Source organism: Sorex fumeus, unplaced genomic scaffold (genome assembly GCF_029834395.1).
Source record: "Sorex fumeus unplaced genomic scaffold, SorFum_2.1 ptg000063l, whole genome shotgun sequence".
NCBI classification, from domain to species: domain Eukaryota; kingdom Metazoa; phylum Chordata; class Mammalia; order Eulipotyphla; family Soricidae; genus Sorex; species Sorex fumeus.
The window spans coordinates 83,979,928-83,997,259 of NW_026606120.1; the positions used below are offsets into that span (position 1 = coordinate 83,979,928).

The following is a 17,332-nucleotide window of genomic DNA, read 5'->3' on the forward strand; positions in this document are numbered from 1 at the left end:
GTGCAATACTTGCGCTCTTAGGTCCTTTGAACCATCTAAGAACTTTTCTTACAGGGCTCACTCTTCTCCGGCAGTGTAGACCTGATGGTCTGTTGCTTGGGGGACACCAGGGCTGCATCTGGTGGGGTCGGAAGTGTTGGCTTTTGGGTCTAAAGGATTAAACTCAAGCCATATGTGCTCAGGCCTGGCACGTGTGCTACTATTCAAACCATCTCCCTGGCCCTAGAGATGCGAATTTGGATGTCAAGGAAAATCACACAGAGTCCAAGATGAGCATGGTTGGAAGAATTTGATGACTCAGAGTACTAAAAGTGAAATTTTGCCTTTTTTTGCCATCTTGACCAGTGATGGTGATGACAGTGTTAGCGGGGAAAGGATGGAGTGTTTAAGAGAATTGATTTGCTCTCTGTGTCCCCATCCCCATTCTGTCTGTGCTCAGTGTGTAACAGGCACCCCCCTGTGTGGCAGGGAGGGCAGTCTTGCAGACACTGGGTTTGACTTTTCTCTGAGGTGCTGCAGTGTGTCCTTGGTCTTTGCCTGAATGTTTGTCTTTCCATTCTAGGTGTAATTACCCCATCTCTCCTCCGAAAGGAGATCCTGACCTGAGCTGCTGCAGCATCCCCTCAGAACCAGAAGCCTTTAGGTTCAGGCTCCTCGGTTGAAGAGCCCATCTTTTTATTATGATTATTTTTTTAATTTTTAAAGCGCATAAATAAAACTTCAAAAAACCGGCTGAAATCCTGTTGGGTTTTTTGTGTTCCAGCGAAAAAAAGCCCTTTGGACTAGGCTGCCGCGGGGGTCCTGTGGATCTCCGCCTTGGCTGTGTGTGGGGGGTGAGGGTGGGCTGGGGGGCAGAGACCCGGCTGGGTTCTGAAACGGGAGGAGGAGAGTGGTCTTGGTGAGTCTTAAGAAATACCCTGGGGGCTGCCGCTGCACAGGTGGCAGAATCTGGGAATGACTTCTTCAGTTCTCGACCTTGTCCCCGCTTGGGGTCAGCCACTGCCCTCCAAGGTTCTGAGCCCCTCTTCTTGGGGTGGGGGTTAGGGAGGATTTGGGCCAGACCTAGACTGCTCAGGGGGACTGCATAGAAGTGACCCCTGGAGGTGTTTGTGGGGGCAGGTGGTGGGAGGGGTTGGGCCCCAGAGGTATGCCTGCATGGCCCGGTGCTTGTCCTCTGCTCTGTGTTCATTCTCTGGCTCCGGGCCCTCGCCTTTGTCCGAGTCAGACACATTCCCCCATTGGTTGTCTGACTGTGCCAGAGGGTGACTGTTCTGTTTGCAGTCACAGTAGAGTAAGAAAGGCTGCCCCCATAAAAGGGTTTCAGCTCACAGCAGGGGGTGATGCGCTGAAAGGTGTACAGGGGGCCTCCCACTGTGAAAGGAGGGGACACAGCACACAAGTCTTCTGAGACAGAGACAGATGCTCTGAGCTAGCAGCTAGGGACAGAGCCAGGCTAGAGTCTGCTTTGTCAGTTCCCTGTTCCTTGGGGCCCCTGGGGACACCCTTGGGTCTGATGGGATACCCTGAGGGTCTTGGTCCTGGCCCCTCATCTGCTTGCTCCCTCCAAGCTGTCCCACCTTCGAGACCACCCTTCCTTTCCTTTCCTCCAAGTTCTCTTTCTGGATGCTAAAGTGAGTGTCCACGATGGGATCTTAACCTTAAGATAGGCAGATATGAAGGTTCTGTTTGGGACCATCTTGTTTCCTGGAACCTCCTGTGTTAATAAAAGGTAAGGTAAAGGTAAAGGCCCTCCTGTGTTAATAAAAGGTAAGGTAAAGGGCTGGAGCGATAGCACAGCGGTAGGGCGCTCGCCTTACAAGTGGCCAACATGGCCGACCCGAGTTCGATTCCTCCGCCCCTCTCGGAGAGCCCGGCAAGCTACCGAGAGTATCCGATATGCCAGACACAGTAACAACAAAGTCTCCAATGGAGACGTTACTGGGCCCGCTCGAGCAAATCGACGATCAACCGGAGGGCCTTTACCTTTACCTCCTGTGTTAATATTACTGAGAAACGGAGGCTGGCTGGCGGAGGTGACTTTTCACACAGTCCTCAGGGCCTCGTCTCAGGAGAAGAAAAGGTGAAAATGGTTGGGACCCGGTTTGAGGGTTTCCTGAGTTTCAATCTTGGGATTGAAATCTCGTGTCAGGAGAAGAAAAGGTGAAAGTGGCTGGGACTCGGTTTGAGGGTCTCCAAGTTTTGTCTGGATTGGGAATCCCTCTCAGAGGGAGAAAGTACGAATCTCAAGGCCAGTTCAGGTTCCACTCGCTGCCCTTTTATTGTTACAGTTAATACTCCTCCCGGGGCCGGGGGCTTCCAGACCTCCCAAGCCGACTTGTATTGAGTTCCTAGGATGTCTGTGGCCTGGAGGATGCCATTGCTTTCTGGGAGAAGGCCACCAAGGCTGTCCACTGGAGAAGGAGGGGTGCCACAGGACAAAGAGGAGAGTGGTTCCTGCTTCTCTGTTAGAGAATTCCAGGGCCATACCTGCGTCCTGAGCTCAGGACTTGGCTTCCAGCGTCCATCGGGGAGAGATGGTCGCGAGGAAGCCACGTGAGTGCCCTCACGCTTTCTCTTGGCTCCATGCTGAAACGGGCCACGGCCCCCCCTAGCTGGTCATGTCCGGGGTCGACTGTTCTGCGGGGTCGTCGGCCAGGACCCACTGTTCCCCGTGGTCCTCCACACAGCCGTCCACTGTCTTGAGGATGATCTGGAGCCTGCGGTCCAGGGCCAGCAGGTGGGGCTCCGTGAGGACGGGGCTGAGCGGATCCTGCAGCAGGGACTCCCGCATCACATCGCTCAGCCGGTAGTCGTCCTGGGACAGCAGCCTTAGATGCTGCAGTGTCTTCTTCTTTATTCTGGAAGGACAACGTTAAGGAAGCAGGTTGACACAACGAAAGGCCATAACCGGCCTGAACGCGTGGCAGAGGCCAATGGAAGCCCAGGTTCTGAGACCTAGCTATGGCACCTCCCAGGGGAATTGTCAGGCCGCCCTAGGATTTGTCATCCATTTGCCTGCTTGCCTTGGGATCAGGGGCTTGCAGATCCACGTCATTCAAACGCCCTGTACCAAGCCCGGCCCAGCCCGCATGCATTTCCTCTGACGGAGCCCTGGCAGACAGAACAGGGGCGACCCAAGGGCCTTCCCAGGAGATAGAAAGCTGCTGAGACATTTCTAGTTGGTGAAATGATGCTGCATGCTGGGCTCTGGCTCTGCATACTGTCAGCCTCTGGCTTGATTCTTGTCAACTTGATGATCATTTCTCTGACAGATTCTAAAGCCAGAGTGGGAGACTGGGGTGGGCTAATCGACTTGGGAATTTTGATTTCTCTTTAAGTGGGAGTCTGATTTGGACTAGATTAACTGCCTGTTTTTTTTTTTAAATTCATCTTTTTTCTTTTTGGGTCACACCCAGCAATGCTCAGGGGTTACTCCTGGCTCTGCTCTCAGGAATTACTCCTGGCAGTGCTCAGGGGACCTATGGGATGCTGAAGATCAAACCCGGGTTGGCTGCATGCAAAGCAAACACTCTACCCGCTGTGCTATCACTCCAGCCTAATTGCCTGGTTTTTGTCACAATAATCCTCCTCCTCCTCCTCCTCCTCCCTTCCTCTCTCCCCTGCGCCCCCACCCCCCTTCCCATGGAAGTCAACCAGGAAGTGGGTGAAAGACAACTTATGCTCTGCTCAGGTTTTCCAGCTGAAAATAAGGTTTTGTTTTCAGCATCTGAACAACATGTCTAGTTGATTCTGGGCATCACCAGTGGGCAGTGGGTCAAGTCTGGCCAGAAGACTGGTAGTGTATGGCATTAGGTTTGAGATTCTTCTGAGAAATGGTGGCCAGGCAAAGGTCTTAGTACTTCTTCTGCAGCTGATGAGAGTTTATGGGGACTTAACTTTGTTGCTGAAAGGATGAGCAACTCGTAATATTTATGAGCTTTTGTATGTCAGTTGAAGCAGAGGTCTGATGAGTTATATCAAAGACTCAGGCTCTGCAAAAGTGGGTGAATGAAAGGTTCAAGCTGGCAATTGGAAGGTTTCCAAGGTGACTGTAATTCACTGTGCTGCAGATGGTTACATCTTCCTGGGAGCATCCTGGAGTAGCACTAGGTCCTGTCTCCCAGTGAGAGCTTAGTTGGCAGGATGATGTGTCCCAAGTGTGACCCATCCTTGACCCCAACCCCTAGCTTACCTGCAGCACTGCGAGAGTGGCGAAAGGATGGAGAGCTCGTCGTGGGAGTGTCGACCAAACCTAGGAGGAGAAACAGTTTTCACGGTGGCCAGTGGCAGCTTCTTTCCTAAGGCTTTCTTGCTGCCTCTTGACATCACCGTGAGGGTGAAATGTGTTTGGTTTTGCCATTGCATCTCCAGACTGTCCTCAGGTCACAGAAGTGTTTGTTCAAAGATGTCAGGATTTTCCATTCATCCACCCAGCCATTCGCTTACCCATTCCTCCATCCCACTGACCCACCCACCCCCACCCATCTATCCATCCATCCACCCATCCATCTATCCCATCCACCCATCCATTGATCCATCTATATGTTGATCCATCTATACATCGATCCATCCATCTATCCATCCATCCATTGATCCATCCATCCATCCATCCATCCATCCATCCATCCATCCATCCATCCATCCATCCGTCGATCCATCCACCCACCCATTGATCCATCTATCCATCCATCCATTCATCCACCAACCCACTCACCCATCTGTCATTCCATTCATCCATCATCCATCTCATCCATCCATCCATCCATCCATCCATCCATCCACCCACCCATTGATCCATCTATCCATCCATCCATTCATCCACCAACCCACCCACCCACCCACCCATCTGTTCTTCCATTCATCCATCCATCTCATCCATCCATCCATCCATCCATCCATCCATCCATCCATCCTTCTATCCATCATCTTCCATCTTCCAATAATAGTGAACTGGGGTTCTGCCTCTAGGAGCAAACCAAAGTCATTTATGAAAAGCCCTTGATCTCCACCAGTTCTGGGCTGGAGGAGAATCAAATGGTACTTAGCTGAGAGTGAGAGAGAAAGGCAACAGAGTAAGTCAGGCAAAAGGGGACAGAATGGGATGACCAAGGCCGCTGGCTCTGCGCCTCTCCCCCCAGCAGCTGCGCGGCAGTGTGGCTGGGTCACTTACCCTCTGGCATTGTCGAGATGGATGAGGAACCCGTCATCCCCAAATTTGGTGAACATCTCATAGTGGTGACGGTCCATATTTCCTGTGAAGAAGGGGTGACACTGGGGCAAGGGCCAAAAGGCCAGGGCCCAGAGCCACCTGACGTCATGAGAGGCTGAGTCTGAGCCCGGGGCCCACAAGCTGCCGCTTCCCCGGGGCTAATGTGACCTGCTGCGCAGAGGGAGAAGCTGAACAAGCAAACAGCCCCAGATTCAGGCCTGCAGTTTTCGCCAGCCTGGGCTGGAATCTGACCCCCTCTCAGCCCTCAGCCCACAATCCCCAGCTGGGATCCAACACCACAGACAGTATAAACTGTCCCAGGGGCACCAGCATTGAGATGCGTGCCCTGGAACACCAGCTCAAAGTGTGTGTGTGTGTGTGTGTGTGTGTGTGTGTGTGTGTGTGTGTGAAGACCCCCTTCAGAGCTGTCTGCTTTTCCCAGTCAGAAACTTCTCCCTAGGGGCGTTCCCCATCCTCCCCCCATCCCGCCTCCCCTTCCTCTCCCCCCCTTCGCCCTCCCCCTCCCCTTACCCTCCCCTTCCCCTTGCCCTCCCTTGCCCCTCCCCCTGCCTCAGGTCCCTGGCCCCTTGTGGACCAGGTTGTGTGTCCCCAGGGACAAGATGGCTTCTCCAGCGAGGGGAGCATGTTGACTTCTGTCCCCTGGGCGCACTGGGCTGCCCTCTGAGGTTAGCAACAGTGACCAGTGACTTACCGATCAGGAAGTCGAAGATGGCCATGTCGATGATGTGCAGTAGCCGGTGACTGCTGTTGTATGGGTACACCTGTCGCACGGTGTCGCAATACAGCGGATTAACCTCCCACCTGAGGGGGAGAACAAATCCTGGGGCTGGAAGAGCCAAGATGGCAGGGTGTTGGGGGTCCTTGACACATGGCTCTTGTCCCCCACCCCACCTGCTTCTCTCTAATCCGGTCCCAGAAGGAGCCTGGACAATGGCCCGAAGTGGTGTGGGGGAGGCAGGGCTGTAGAGTATGCACTGTGAGAAGGCGCTGGATCTTCCTAGAAGGTTCTAGATCCTTCCAGAGCTTGTTCCCTGGAGCACCCACTCTGTGGGGGTGCTCTCGTGGTGGCTGTGATACCTAATCTGGTTCCTTCTCACCAGGACTGGGGGCACTCATGGATGAAGCATTTCTTTATCCAGCGGGGTTCAGTGGGTGCCCACTCTGGGTCCAGGAGTAGGCTAGGCCCTGGGGCACCCTGCAGAGACTGTTTTGGGGACCAAGCATCCTGCCCATGGGCTCTTTGCCTGTTTTTTCCTGACCTGGCTCCATTTGGGGCTGGGCGGCTGCTGGAAAGGCCAGCCAGAGTCGTATTTGTGCAGCCCCAGTGAGAGGGCGGGGGCACCCCAGGCTCTTTCTAACTGGGGAGAGAAGAGACCCGGCCAGTTGGGTGCACTCTGAGATGAAGCAAAGAAGGACCAAGGTAGCCGGGAGGGAGGTTCGGGAGCCAGGCAGGCATTGGCCTTGGCCCTTGGGGCTACGGTGCCAACTTACTCCTCCTTCCCTGCCAGCGAGTAGGAGCGGATCCAGGGGTTGGGCATAGCCAGCCGGGGCGCCAGGTTGAGGGATGGCAGGAAGGCCGAGAGGGAGCCCTCCAGCAGGTGGGGGTTGCCGCACACGGCGTACTCGGTCTTGCACATGTACGGACACTTGGCGAAGAAGCAGACATTGCTGGCTGGAGGGTGAGGGAGGAGAGAGGAGGAAGAGAAGGCTTGCGAGGTTGACCCCCCAGAACCCCCTGCCGAGTGAAGGGCAATCCTGAGGTTCCAGCTCGAGAGAAGGCAGAGGGACAGAAGTCCCAGCCCTTACCACGGGAAGGGAGCGTGTGAGTTAAAGTGGGGGGTCCCGGCATCACTGCAAGCCTCCCTGGGACTTGAGTGTCCTCGATTTGACTGGACGCTATCGGGGCCCCAGGGAGGCGCCTCTCATCTGCCTTCCACCCCTTGCCCTGATTCATCCTCCTGCGATGTGTGCAGGAGGACTGGGGGTGAGGTAAGGGGTCCATCCTATACACTGTGCATGATCCCAGCAAGGAATACCTTCACGGGGAGAAGCCCCCCATGACCCAAGCCCAAAAGGCTTCCCTGGCTGGGGCTCTACCTGGAGAGACAAAGAAAACGCTCTGCAGGATTTCATTCTTGGTGACCTCAAGGATCTCCTTGGTGACATTCACGAGCCTCCCCACTGTAGGCGGCACCCGCCGGAAGTCCAGGATCCTGCGAGAGAGGGAACCTGGCTTAGAGGGGGAGGCGAGGAGGTTGGGGTGTGGGAGGCTTGTCCTGACTTGGCCACGATGGAGGGGGTCTCTGAAGGGCAACCTCTTATCAGAAAGGCTGGAAAAGGGGATGCCCAGAGCAAACGTCCCTGCCCTCTGAACTGGCTTCCGGTCAGAGCAACAAACGTCCATGAGCCTGAGCTGCCTGGGGTCCAGTTGAAGTGCAGAATCTGGTTTTGCGGGGCCCAGGGGGAGGCCAGGATTGTGTGTTTCTGGAAAGTTCCTAGCTGCTCCCTATTCTCCCCGCCATATCCTACACCCCGAGAAAAAATGGCTGGGCAATAGGAGGAAGGAGATTTAATATTCTCTCTCTCTCTCCCTTCCTTCCTTCCTTCCTTCCTTCCTTCCTTCCTTCCTTCCTTCTTTCTTTCTTTCCTTTTTGGGTCATATCCAATGATGCACAGGGGTTACTCCTGGCTCTGCACTTAGGAATTAGTCCTGGTGGTGCTCAAGGGACCATATGGGATGCTGGGAATTGAACCTGGGTCAGCCAAATGCAAGACAAACTCCCTACCCGCTATGCTGTCGCTCCAGCCCCGAGATTTAATATCTTATATTTCGTTTTATTTTTTTTTGTGTGTGTGTGGGGGGGGGTCGCATACCTAACAGGGCTCATGGCTTACTCTTGGCTTTGTGCTCAGGGATCACTCCTGGCAGTTCTCTGATTACCCTATTTGGTGCTGGGGTTTGAACTTGGTTGGCAAATGCAAGTTACTCGCGGTACTATCTCTTAGACCCTTCCTTTTCTTCTTAGCTATTCCTTTTGAGACTTCTGGGGCAGGGGCCAAAGGTGACCTAAAGGATAGCACTGGCCCATTCTGAGCTCCCCACACCTCCAGGAGTGACCGAGGGCCAAGAGCTGCGGCAGGTGGTGTGCCCGACCTACCTGTCCAGGTGGAAAGCCGCTATCTCGGCGTTGTGTCTCTGGAAGTCGATGAAATAGAAGAAATCCTCGGGTGTCTCCTCATCTCGCTGCTGTCTGGAAGGATGGAAGGAATCAGGCCCGGGACCCAGGCCCCAACAGGAGAATGGGAGGAGAGCTGCTAAGCACAGCCGGAGAGAAAGGAAAACACGCTTTGAGCTCAAAGTGGCTCCCCAGGCAGGAGGCCTGCAAAGTGGGCACCACGAGTGTCTTGTGAAGACAACTCTGGTGACAGCAGCAGATGGAAACACCCAATGGGACGTTCCTCAGTGGTTGTAAGCAGGGGGAGGGCACTTGCAGGCAGCACCCGGGATGGCAGAGCTCCAGATGCCCAAGGATAAAGAGAGGGGTGGGCATGAGAGAGGACTCATGCCCAAGAGATGCCCTTCCTCCTGAAAGAAACAGAATCACCGTGACTCCATTTGGGAAAACCATGTCATGCCTCAGGGTCGTGAGTTTACAATCTATTGCATTGTCGCACCATCCTCCCATTGTTCATCAATTTGTTTGAGCAGACACCAGTAGTGTCTCCATTGTGACACTTGTTAGTACTGTTTTTAGCATATTGAATATGCCACAGGGAGCTTGCCAGGCTCTGCCATGCAGGCGAGATACTCTCAGTAGGTTGCCGGGCTCTCCAAGAAGGATGGAGGAATCAAATCTGGGTCGGCTGTGTGCAGGGCAAACGCCCTACCTGTTGTGCTATCGCTCCTGTGCCAGACCTCAAGGCCATGGACATAAATGCCCAGACATCTGACCATAGATAACAAGGATGATTCAAATGTAGCAATGTCTGTTAAGCGCTCTGTGCTCTGTTTTGCTTCTGTACCTCGGCTTCCATGAGAATGCAGCTGGCAGGGGGCACCCTGACATGAAGGCAGAGACCCAGGCATGTGGGCAGGAGGGCGAAGGGCTTAATATACCTTCAATCCAGTTAATTATAGTCATCACATAATTAATATGTTTTTTCTAGGCATCTTAACATTTCTTGTTTTGTGTCTTACCTTGGTTACTATTTTTACTTAGGTTCCTTAATCAACTAGATTAAAAATAATTTTTATAAAGTATTTCTTCTTCAGCGTCTTCGACATCCCGGAGCCCGCCGCACCATGGGGAGAGCCCGCGCCGCGCGGGCCGCCCCCCGCTCGCCGCCCGCGGACGCCCCTCCCCGCCCGCGCCCCGCGCCCGGCCGGCTGCCTGCCGGGGGCAGGAACGGTCCCCTGGGGTTCGGGCGCGGTCCCGGCCGGCGGCGGGTCCCGGGCTCGGCGCCGGAGCGGCGGGAAAGGCTGAGGCAGGGGGCGGGGAGGCGAGGCGCCCGCCCGGACGCTAGGGGGCTGGAGCAATAGCACAGCGGGTAGGGCGTTCGCCTTACAAGCGGCCAACATGGCCCACCCGAGTTCGATTCCTCCGCCCCTCTCGGAGAGCCCGGCAAGCTACCGAGAGTATTCGATATGCCAGACACAGTAACAACAAAGTCTCCAATGGAGACGTTACTGGGCCCGCTCGAGCAAATCGACGATCAACGGGAGGGCCTTTACTGATTTACTGATTTACTGATAAAGTATTTCACGATGAGTTATTATTACATTTAATATCTCAACACCAAGTGCTATTTCTGGCTCTGTACTCAGAAGTGACCCCTGGTGGTGCTGAGGGGACCTTATGTGGGGCCAGGGATTTGAACCTGGGTGGCGGCCACCACACCCGCATGCCAGATAAGTGCCTCACTTACTGTCCTATCTCTCGGATGTGGTAGAACAAGCTTTAAAGGCATCCACTCGCTGTTATGAATAAAGTAGGAAGGAATCCAGAGGTGTCACTGACTTCTTACTAGCATTGCTTCACTGTCTACTTTTGCCATCCCGACCAATAGAAGCCAGGAAGATCAGTGAATGTCTGGATTCTGGTATCAATTATAGTGGGAGAATGTGGATCCATTCAGTAACGCAGCCACCTGGGCCTGAACTTAGCTCCACTGACCATAGCCAGGAGATGGGAGTTGCTGGCCTCTCTGGGTGCGAGCAGTTATTGAAGTGGACACTACCACCAATGACCTGGCTCAGAGACTTATTAACGACCCAGAGACAACCATGCAGGGTGTGACATATCTGCTTAATTCTAGCTCTTTCCGTTTCTGATTATCTTTACCCTCTATAGCTATAGACTTGGGCAATTTATGTATATACATATACATGTGGGCTGGAGCAATAGCACAGCGGGTAGGGTGTTTGCCTTGCACACAGCTGACATGGTTTCGATTTCTTTACAAACCCTCTTGGAGAGCCCAGAAAGCTACCAAGAGTATCTCGCCCGCACAGCAAAGCCTGGCAAGCTCCCTGTCATGTATTAGATATGCCAAAAACAGTAACAACTAGTCTCACAATTTGTTGTGAGATGTTACTGGTGCCCGCTTGAGCAAATCAATGAAAAACAGGAGGACAGTGACAGTGACAGTGACATATACATGTATATAAATGACTTTTGGGCCACATCTAGCAATGCTCAGAACTTACTCTACACTCAGCAATCACTCCTTATGGTGCTTGGGGGACCATACAGGATGCTGGGGATCGAACCTAGGTCAGCTACATACAAGGCAAATGCCCTAACTGGTATATTGTATCTTCAGCCCCGGATTGGGCAATTTGTCCCAAAGATATTCCCTGAAATAAATGGCTTGAATATTTTTGGACTTTTTTATGGGGTGGGAATCAGGAGTTGGGGGGATCAGGGGATTTTTTTACTCCTTGGGTGGAGGGAGGAGGAAGGTGGTCACTTACCTCATGGGTTTGAACATGGCCTTCCCAAAGTCCGAGAACCTCAGGACCAGCTTCAGGTGGACCCCACTGGGCTTCACAACTGTCAGGGGATAAGAGGGGTTCAGCCATATGTCCCCGGGTAGGCTGCACCTGTCTGCTCACTCAACAAAAACCCTTCACATCAGGCCATGATGGGGAGGCAGGGACTTGAGACAGTCTTGTTTTTTTGTTGTTGTTGTTTTTTTTTTCCTTGCTGGGAAATGGGCAAATAATGTAGGTTTTTCCAGACAAGCACTGCAGCATCCCCAAAATGGTCTGCCATTTTCCAAACTAGATGTATTTCTTTAGGCTTCTTGTATTTCCTTTACAGATTCTGACACTGTCCTGCCTCAGTCCCACATTCCACTAGCTTGGGGATAGTGGCAGAGGGAGTTGGCAGTGGGGGTGTGTGTGTGCATGGGAGGGACCTTTTTCTGCCCAAGGCCATTGGGATATTTCTGACATCACTCATGAGCCTGACAGCAGAGCCTGGCAAGCTCCCCATGGTGTATTTGATATGCCCAAAACAATAACAATGATGGTCCTCATTCCTTTACCCTGAAAGAGTCTCTAATATGGCAGCATTGGAAAAGACGAGTAAGGAGAGGCTGCTAAAATCTCAGGGCTGGGATGAATGAGATGTTACTGGCTCCTGCTCGAGTAAATTGACGAACAACAGGATGACAGTGATACAGTGACAGAGATTCATGCGCCGACAGGTCATGGGCAGCCAACAAGATGCATGTGTAACTATTTCTGTCCCATCACGGACCAAAGTCAGACCCTCTGATGTTGGAGGCCCGAGATGGCCTGCAGGCTGGGCGTCCCCTGGCTCAGCAGAGCTGGGAGCAGACTGAGGGAAGCCTGGAGGATTCTCTCTGTCAGGGATGGGAACAACCTGGCGAAGTTGACACGGGAGCTGCCGAGTGGCAGCCCAGAGCCCCAGACACTCACCTCCTTTCTTGGGAGCCTGATCAGGCAGGCAAATATCCCTCACCTAGAGTTTCATAAACCAGCATGGGCTTAAGTAATGGAAAACAGAGCTTTCAGCCCTAAAAACTCCGTCATTTGAACTTGACAGCATCCAGACACCCTGCGGCATTTCTGATGTATGTTCAGCATATCAAGGTCAATGGAGCAGTGACTACCCCTGGCCATGGGCATTTGGTGGCTGGCCACCAAATTCATCCCTGCATTCTCCCCAATTCATCCCAGCATTGGGGGGAGCTCTGTGTTCCCACACCGTCATTTTGCTTCTGCCCATCATTTACCCCAGAGAGGCTGAGCCCTGGGTGGGTGCCATTTTATTTTATTTATTAATTTTTGCTTTTTTTTGGGTCACACACCCGGTGATGCACAGGGGTTACTCCTGGCTCTGCCCTCAGGAATTACTCCTGGCGGTGCTCAGGGGACCCTATGGGATGCTGGGAATGTAACCTGGCAAACGCCCCACCCACTGTGCTATCATTCCAGCCCCGTGGGTGCCATCCAGTGCCATGCCTCGCCCATGCCTCAAATAGGATCCAGAGCCCCCCGGGGGACTATTGATAGCTGGTGCAGAGCCTCAAGCCAGGACCACTGTCCCTGACATATGGTAGAGCTCTCCCATCCCTGAGGTCAAAAATCCAGATTCTGATTCGAAAAGCAGAGTGGGCACAGAAATTCTGTATCTTTTCTATTTGGGGGGAGGGTGGGGAAGGGGTCCAATTCCTGACTCTGTGGAAAGAGAACCTGTATGTCACATGAGCTCCTGGTGGGTGGCTGGGTGAAGAGGGAGCAGCAGGGCACTGCACAGGGGGACACTTGGATGCTCGGCACATCTGGGGCTGTGGCGGGAGGGGGGGGGTGCGGGGGGGGGTGGCTGGGCCACTTACTCTGGCTGCAGTCACATGCTCCCAGCAGCGCCTTCTCGTCCTGACTGTAGTCTGGAAGGGAGCAGAGGTGGTCAGTCAAGCAGCGTGTCTCTGGAACGCTGGTCGCATGGGGGCCCACGCTTGCAGGCACCCTCAGGGAAACTGAGGCAGCCTGGACTGGGGCCTTCCACAGGGGAGACCCCAGTGCTACGCCTGGCTGTGGTCCCTACCTTCCTTCTCACACCCATGGCCACAAGCTCCCAAATTTATTTATGTTTTTTGACTTTTTGGGTTACACCCGGCGAAACTCAGGGGTTGCTCCTGGCTCTGCACTCACTCGGGAATTACTCCTGGCGGTGCTCAGGGGACCAGATGGGATGCTGGGAATTGAACCCGGGTCGGCTGCATGCAAGGCAAATGCCCTCCCCGCTGTGCTATCACTCTGGTCCCTCCTGCTCAAATTTATCTCCAACAGCCCCGGGCATGGGATGTACTGAGCTCAGGAGCACATAGAGCTGACTTGGGCTGGAGTCCCAGCCAAAAGGCTCAGTTTTTCCATCTGCAAAGTGGGTGTGAGAAGATCCACTTGCTGGCAGAGGCCTTCATTGCTTAAGTGGAGCAAGAGCTCCCCTTGCTCCTTCCCGGGGCTCGGGATGAGAGGACCCTCAGGGGGGCCGAATAGCTTTCAGAGGGAAAAGGATCATTTGGGCTCCCCAGGCGAGAGTTGCCATTTCAACTTTTCACCCTGGAGCCTGAACACAGATGCTTGGCTCAGAGGGAGCTCCCCTACCCCCTCCCCGCCGGCACCCCTGAACCTCACCAGCGCTGATGGTGGGAAACTGCTTCATGTCGTGGAGGAGTTGGCTGACCACAGTACTTGACCGGGGGTATAGCCCATGACGGTTGATTCCCAGGTGGAACTGGAGCCAGCTGGCCCCGGTCCGGAGCTGCAGCGGAGGGTCCAGGGAAGTGAGGTTCATTTGCTCCTTGTAGATCTTGTGTCGTCTAAAAGAACCAGAGGAGTTCTGGGTTTTTGTTTTTTGTATTTTTGGTTTTAATTTTTTGGCTTCTTGGGTCACACCCAGCAATGCTCAGGGGTTACTCCTGGCTCTGCACTTAGGAATTACTCTTGGTGGTGCTCAAGGGACCCTATGGGATGCTGGGGATCGAACCTGGGTAGGCCACATGCAAGGCAAATGCCCTACCTGCTGTACTGTTGCTCCGGCCCAGTTTTGGGTTTTTAATGGCCAAGACCCACCATACCTGGATTTTTCTGTTCTTTTTTTTTGTTTGCTTTTTGCGTCACACCCGGTGATGCACAGGGGTTACTCCTGGCTCATACACTCAGGAATTACTCTTGGCAGTGCTCAGAGGTCCATATAGGATGCTGGGAATTGAACCCAGATCAGCCGTGTGCAAGGTAAACACCCTACCCACTGTGCTATTGCTCCAGCCCCTTTGTTCATTCTTTCATCCACTTCACAAGAACAGGTGACAAATGGGGACAAGGCTCATGAAAGGCTGGGGTAGAGGGTGAAGAGTAACGGTGAGGGGCTGGTGAGATGGTTGGAATTGTTTGGGGTGCATACCAGATGGGCACTCGGTCCCAAGTTCCATCTTCAGCATTGCTTGGTCCCTTGAACACTGTTCGATGTGACCCATGTGGCCCCCAAAGACCTTCCAGTGGAGCTACGCCCCTCACCTTGCCCAAGCATAAAAACCATAAGGCCCATACAGCCAGGCTGAGCACTGCCAGGAGTGATCCCTGGGGTCTCCTGGCACAACCTGGGAATACCCTCCACCCCCCACCCCTGACCAAATGCAGTAATGTTTAAGAGCCACCCTCTGCAATCTGCATCTTAGGCAGTGGTCCTAGACCTCTTTATGAACTTGGTCGTGAAAATGTCTGCATCTTATTTTTTTTCCCCAATATTTTCTGACCTAAGGAGCCAGGAGAGACAGAAAGAAAGAAGGTCACTGGCAAGGATGACCAGGGAAGGGAGGCGTGTTTAGCAAAAGGACTGAGGAGAATGAATCAGCTCTCGATGGTTGTCTTGCTTAGGAGGCTTCTCTCCCCAGGGAAGAAAGAAAAATGTCAAACTCCACGAAGTCCTAGGGGGCGAGAGACTCAGGTTTAGTTTGGGAGACAAGCTGTGTACACGGGAGATGACTAAAAGGGCAAAAGAGAAGGCAGATCAATCAATGAACGAACTTGGAGTTTAGACGGCAACACTGCAACATTTCGGGGTGGGAAGATGCGGGTGGCAGCCAGGTGGGCTTCTGGATCGGGATGATGACGAGGTGGTGTTTGGTTGAAGGGAGAAGCAGAGGGCATGCCTGGGTTGGGGACAAAATGAGCCCCAGGAAAAATGGCCGGGAACTGCACTTAAGGTTCTTTTGCAGTTGGTGTTCAGCGACTGGGTTTCCATCTTGGAGGTGTTTCCATCTCGGATGTGTCATCTGAGGTGACCAAGCAACGTTTTCTTCAAAAATAAATTTGATCTTTAAAGTGATGGAGTGCCTCCTCTGCCTATTTATCTTATTTTTTTAATTTTAGATTTTTATTGAATCACTATGAGATAGCCCATTACAAAGCTGCTCATGATTGGGTTCCAGTGTTCCAACACTCAACCCTCCACCAGTGTACAAGTGTACATTTCCCACCACCAGTGTCCCCAGTTTCCCTCACAACACCTCCAGCTCCTCTCCCTTCAGTTTGCCTCTATGGTTCTGCTCTTTCTTTCTCTCTCTCTCTCTCTCTGGCTCTCTCTGGCTCTCTGTCCTCCCTCTCTATCTTCTCTGCCTATTTTTTCCCTTTCTTTCTCTCTCTCTCTTTCTTTCTTTCTTTCTTTTCTTTTCTTTCTTTATTTTTCTTTTCTTTTCTTTTTTTTTTTTTTGCTTTTTAGTTCACACCCGGCGATGCTCAGAGATTAGTCCTGGCTCTGCACTCAGGAACTACTCCTAGTGGTGTTCGCGGGACCATATGGGATGCTGGGAATTGAACCCGGGCAGGCCATGTGCAAGGCAAATGCCCTACCCGCTATGCTATCCTCCAGCCCTCTGCTTATTTCTTAATATAAAGATAATCTTTGAGACTCAGTACCAAGAGTTGAGAACATTTTTTTTCTTTTTTTTTGGAGTCACACTGGCGATGCACAGGAGTTACTCTTGGATCATGAACTCAGGAATTACTCCTGGCAGTGCTCGGGCAATCATATAGGATGCTGGGAATCGAACCCGGGTCGGCTGTGTGCAAGGCAGACACCCTACCTGCTGTGCTATCACTCCAGCCCTGAGTTGAGAACATTTCACACACCAAGAAGGTCATCATATTTGTCTGAGGGGTGTCTTCTCCTTCTTGTCCTTAGAGATATAGGATCAAATTTGAGTGATTCAGAAGGTCAAGGAGAGAGACTTCCAGAACAGATGTTTATTTCTCAGTCCTGGAGGTTACCAAGTCCGAGAGTGAGATGTTGGCAGATTCCATTCTTGATCGTCTCCCAGGCTTGAAGACAGCCTCGTTTTCATTGTGTCTTCCCCGTAAAAAGAAAGAGAGAATTCTGTTCTCTTCCCCCTTACGGTAAGATACTGAATCTCATCCTGATGGATTGACTGTGTGACCTCATCCAAAATGAATTCCTTCCCCAGGGCCTTATTTCCAAAACTTCCCAATAGAACCTAAAACTTCAACACAAGAATCTGGTGGTGGTGGTGGTGATGGGAGGTATACAAACATTTAGTTGATCACGAGATGGATTTTCTTTCTCAACCCAGCATCTTTGCACAGAATACTAGTAGAATACACCAAAACTGACTAAACAGCATTAGCTATAGTCATTTCAGAAATGGGTGAGGTTCTTTCTCCTGAAAAAGGCCGAGGGATTTTGAGAGAGAGGGCAAATTTCTCTTGACTCAGTAAGAGAACATTTCTAGGAGGCCTGGGGATGGGCTGAGCACCTGTTCTGCATCCATGAGGCCTTGACTTCCACCTCCGCAATTACCTTTGTGGTCCCTGACACTACGAGAGTGCAATCCCCAGCTCCCAGCAACCACAATGTGTGGGGGCACCCCAACCCCCTAGAATGTGTGAGAACGACAAAGGGAAGAGAAGCGGAGGGAAGAGAAGGTTTCTAGTTCCTTTTTTGGAATGGGGTGTCAGAATAATTTTTGAACCCAGGGAGGGAGGAGAAAAACAAATCAGCCGAGGACAAAGAAACCCAGAGTGGTCCAGGAGATGCCCATCTACCCTTTTTCTGT

At 52.6% G+C, this 17,332-nt stretch overlaps 1 protein-coding gene across 1 annotated transcript in view; it reads right to left on the reverse strand.

Moving 5' to 3' along the window:
- Positions 1-2,267: 2,267 nt before the first annotated feature.
- Positions 2,268-17,332, reverse strand: part of FAM20A (FAM20A golgi associated secretory pathway pseudokinase) — a 58,030-nt gene continuing 42,965 nt past the window's right edge. The window contains exons 2-11 of the mRNA XM_056127222.1: positions 13,896-14,080; positions 13,097-13,147; positions 11,205-11,283; positions 8,389-8,481; positions 7,328-7,443; positions 6,722-6,902; positions 5,922-6,031; positions 5,171-5,252; positions 4,193-4,252; positions 2,268-2,858 (exon numbers count right to left, since the gene is read on the reverse strand). Of these exons, the coding sequence (XP_055983197.1) occupies positions 2,609-2,858; positions 4,193-4,252; positions 5,171-5,252; positions 5,922-6,031; positions 6,722-6,902; positions 7,328-7,443; positions 8,389-8,481; positions 11,205-11,283; positions 13,097-13,147; positions 13,896-14,080 (1,207 nt within the window). The 3' untranslated portion in view covers positions 2,268-2,608. The remainder of the gene's footprint in view (positions 2,859-4,192; positions 4,253-5,170; positions 5,253-5,921; positions 6,032-6,721; positions 6,903-7,327; positions 7,444-8,388; positions 8,482-11,204; positions 11,284-13,096; positions 13,148-13,895; positions 14,081-17,332) is intronic.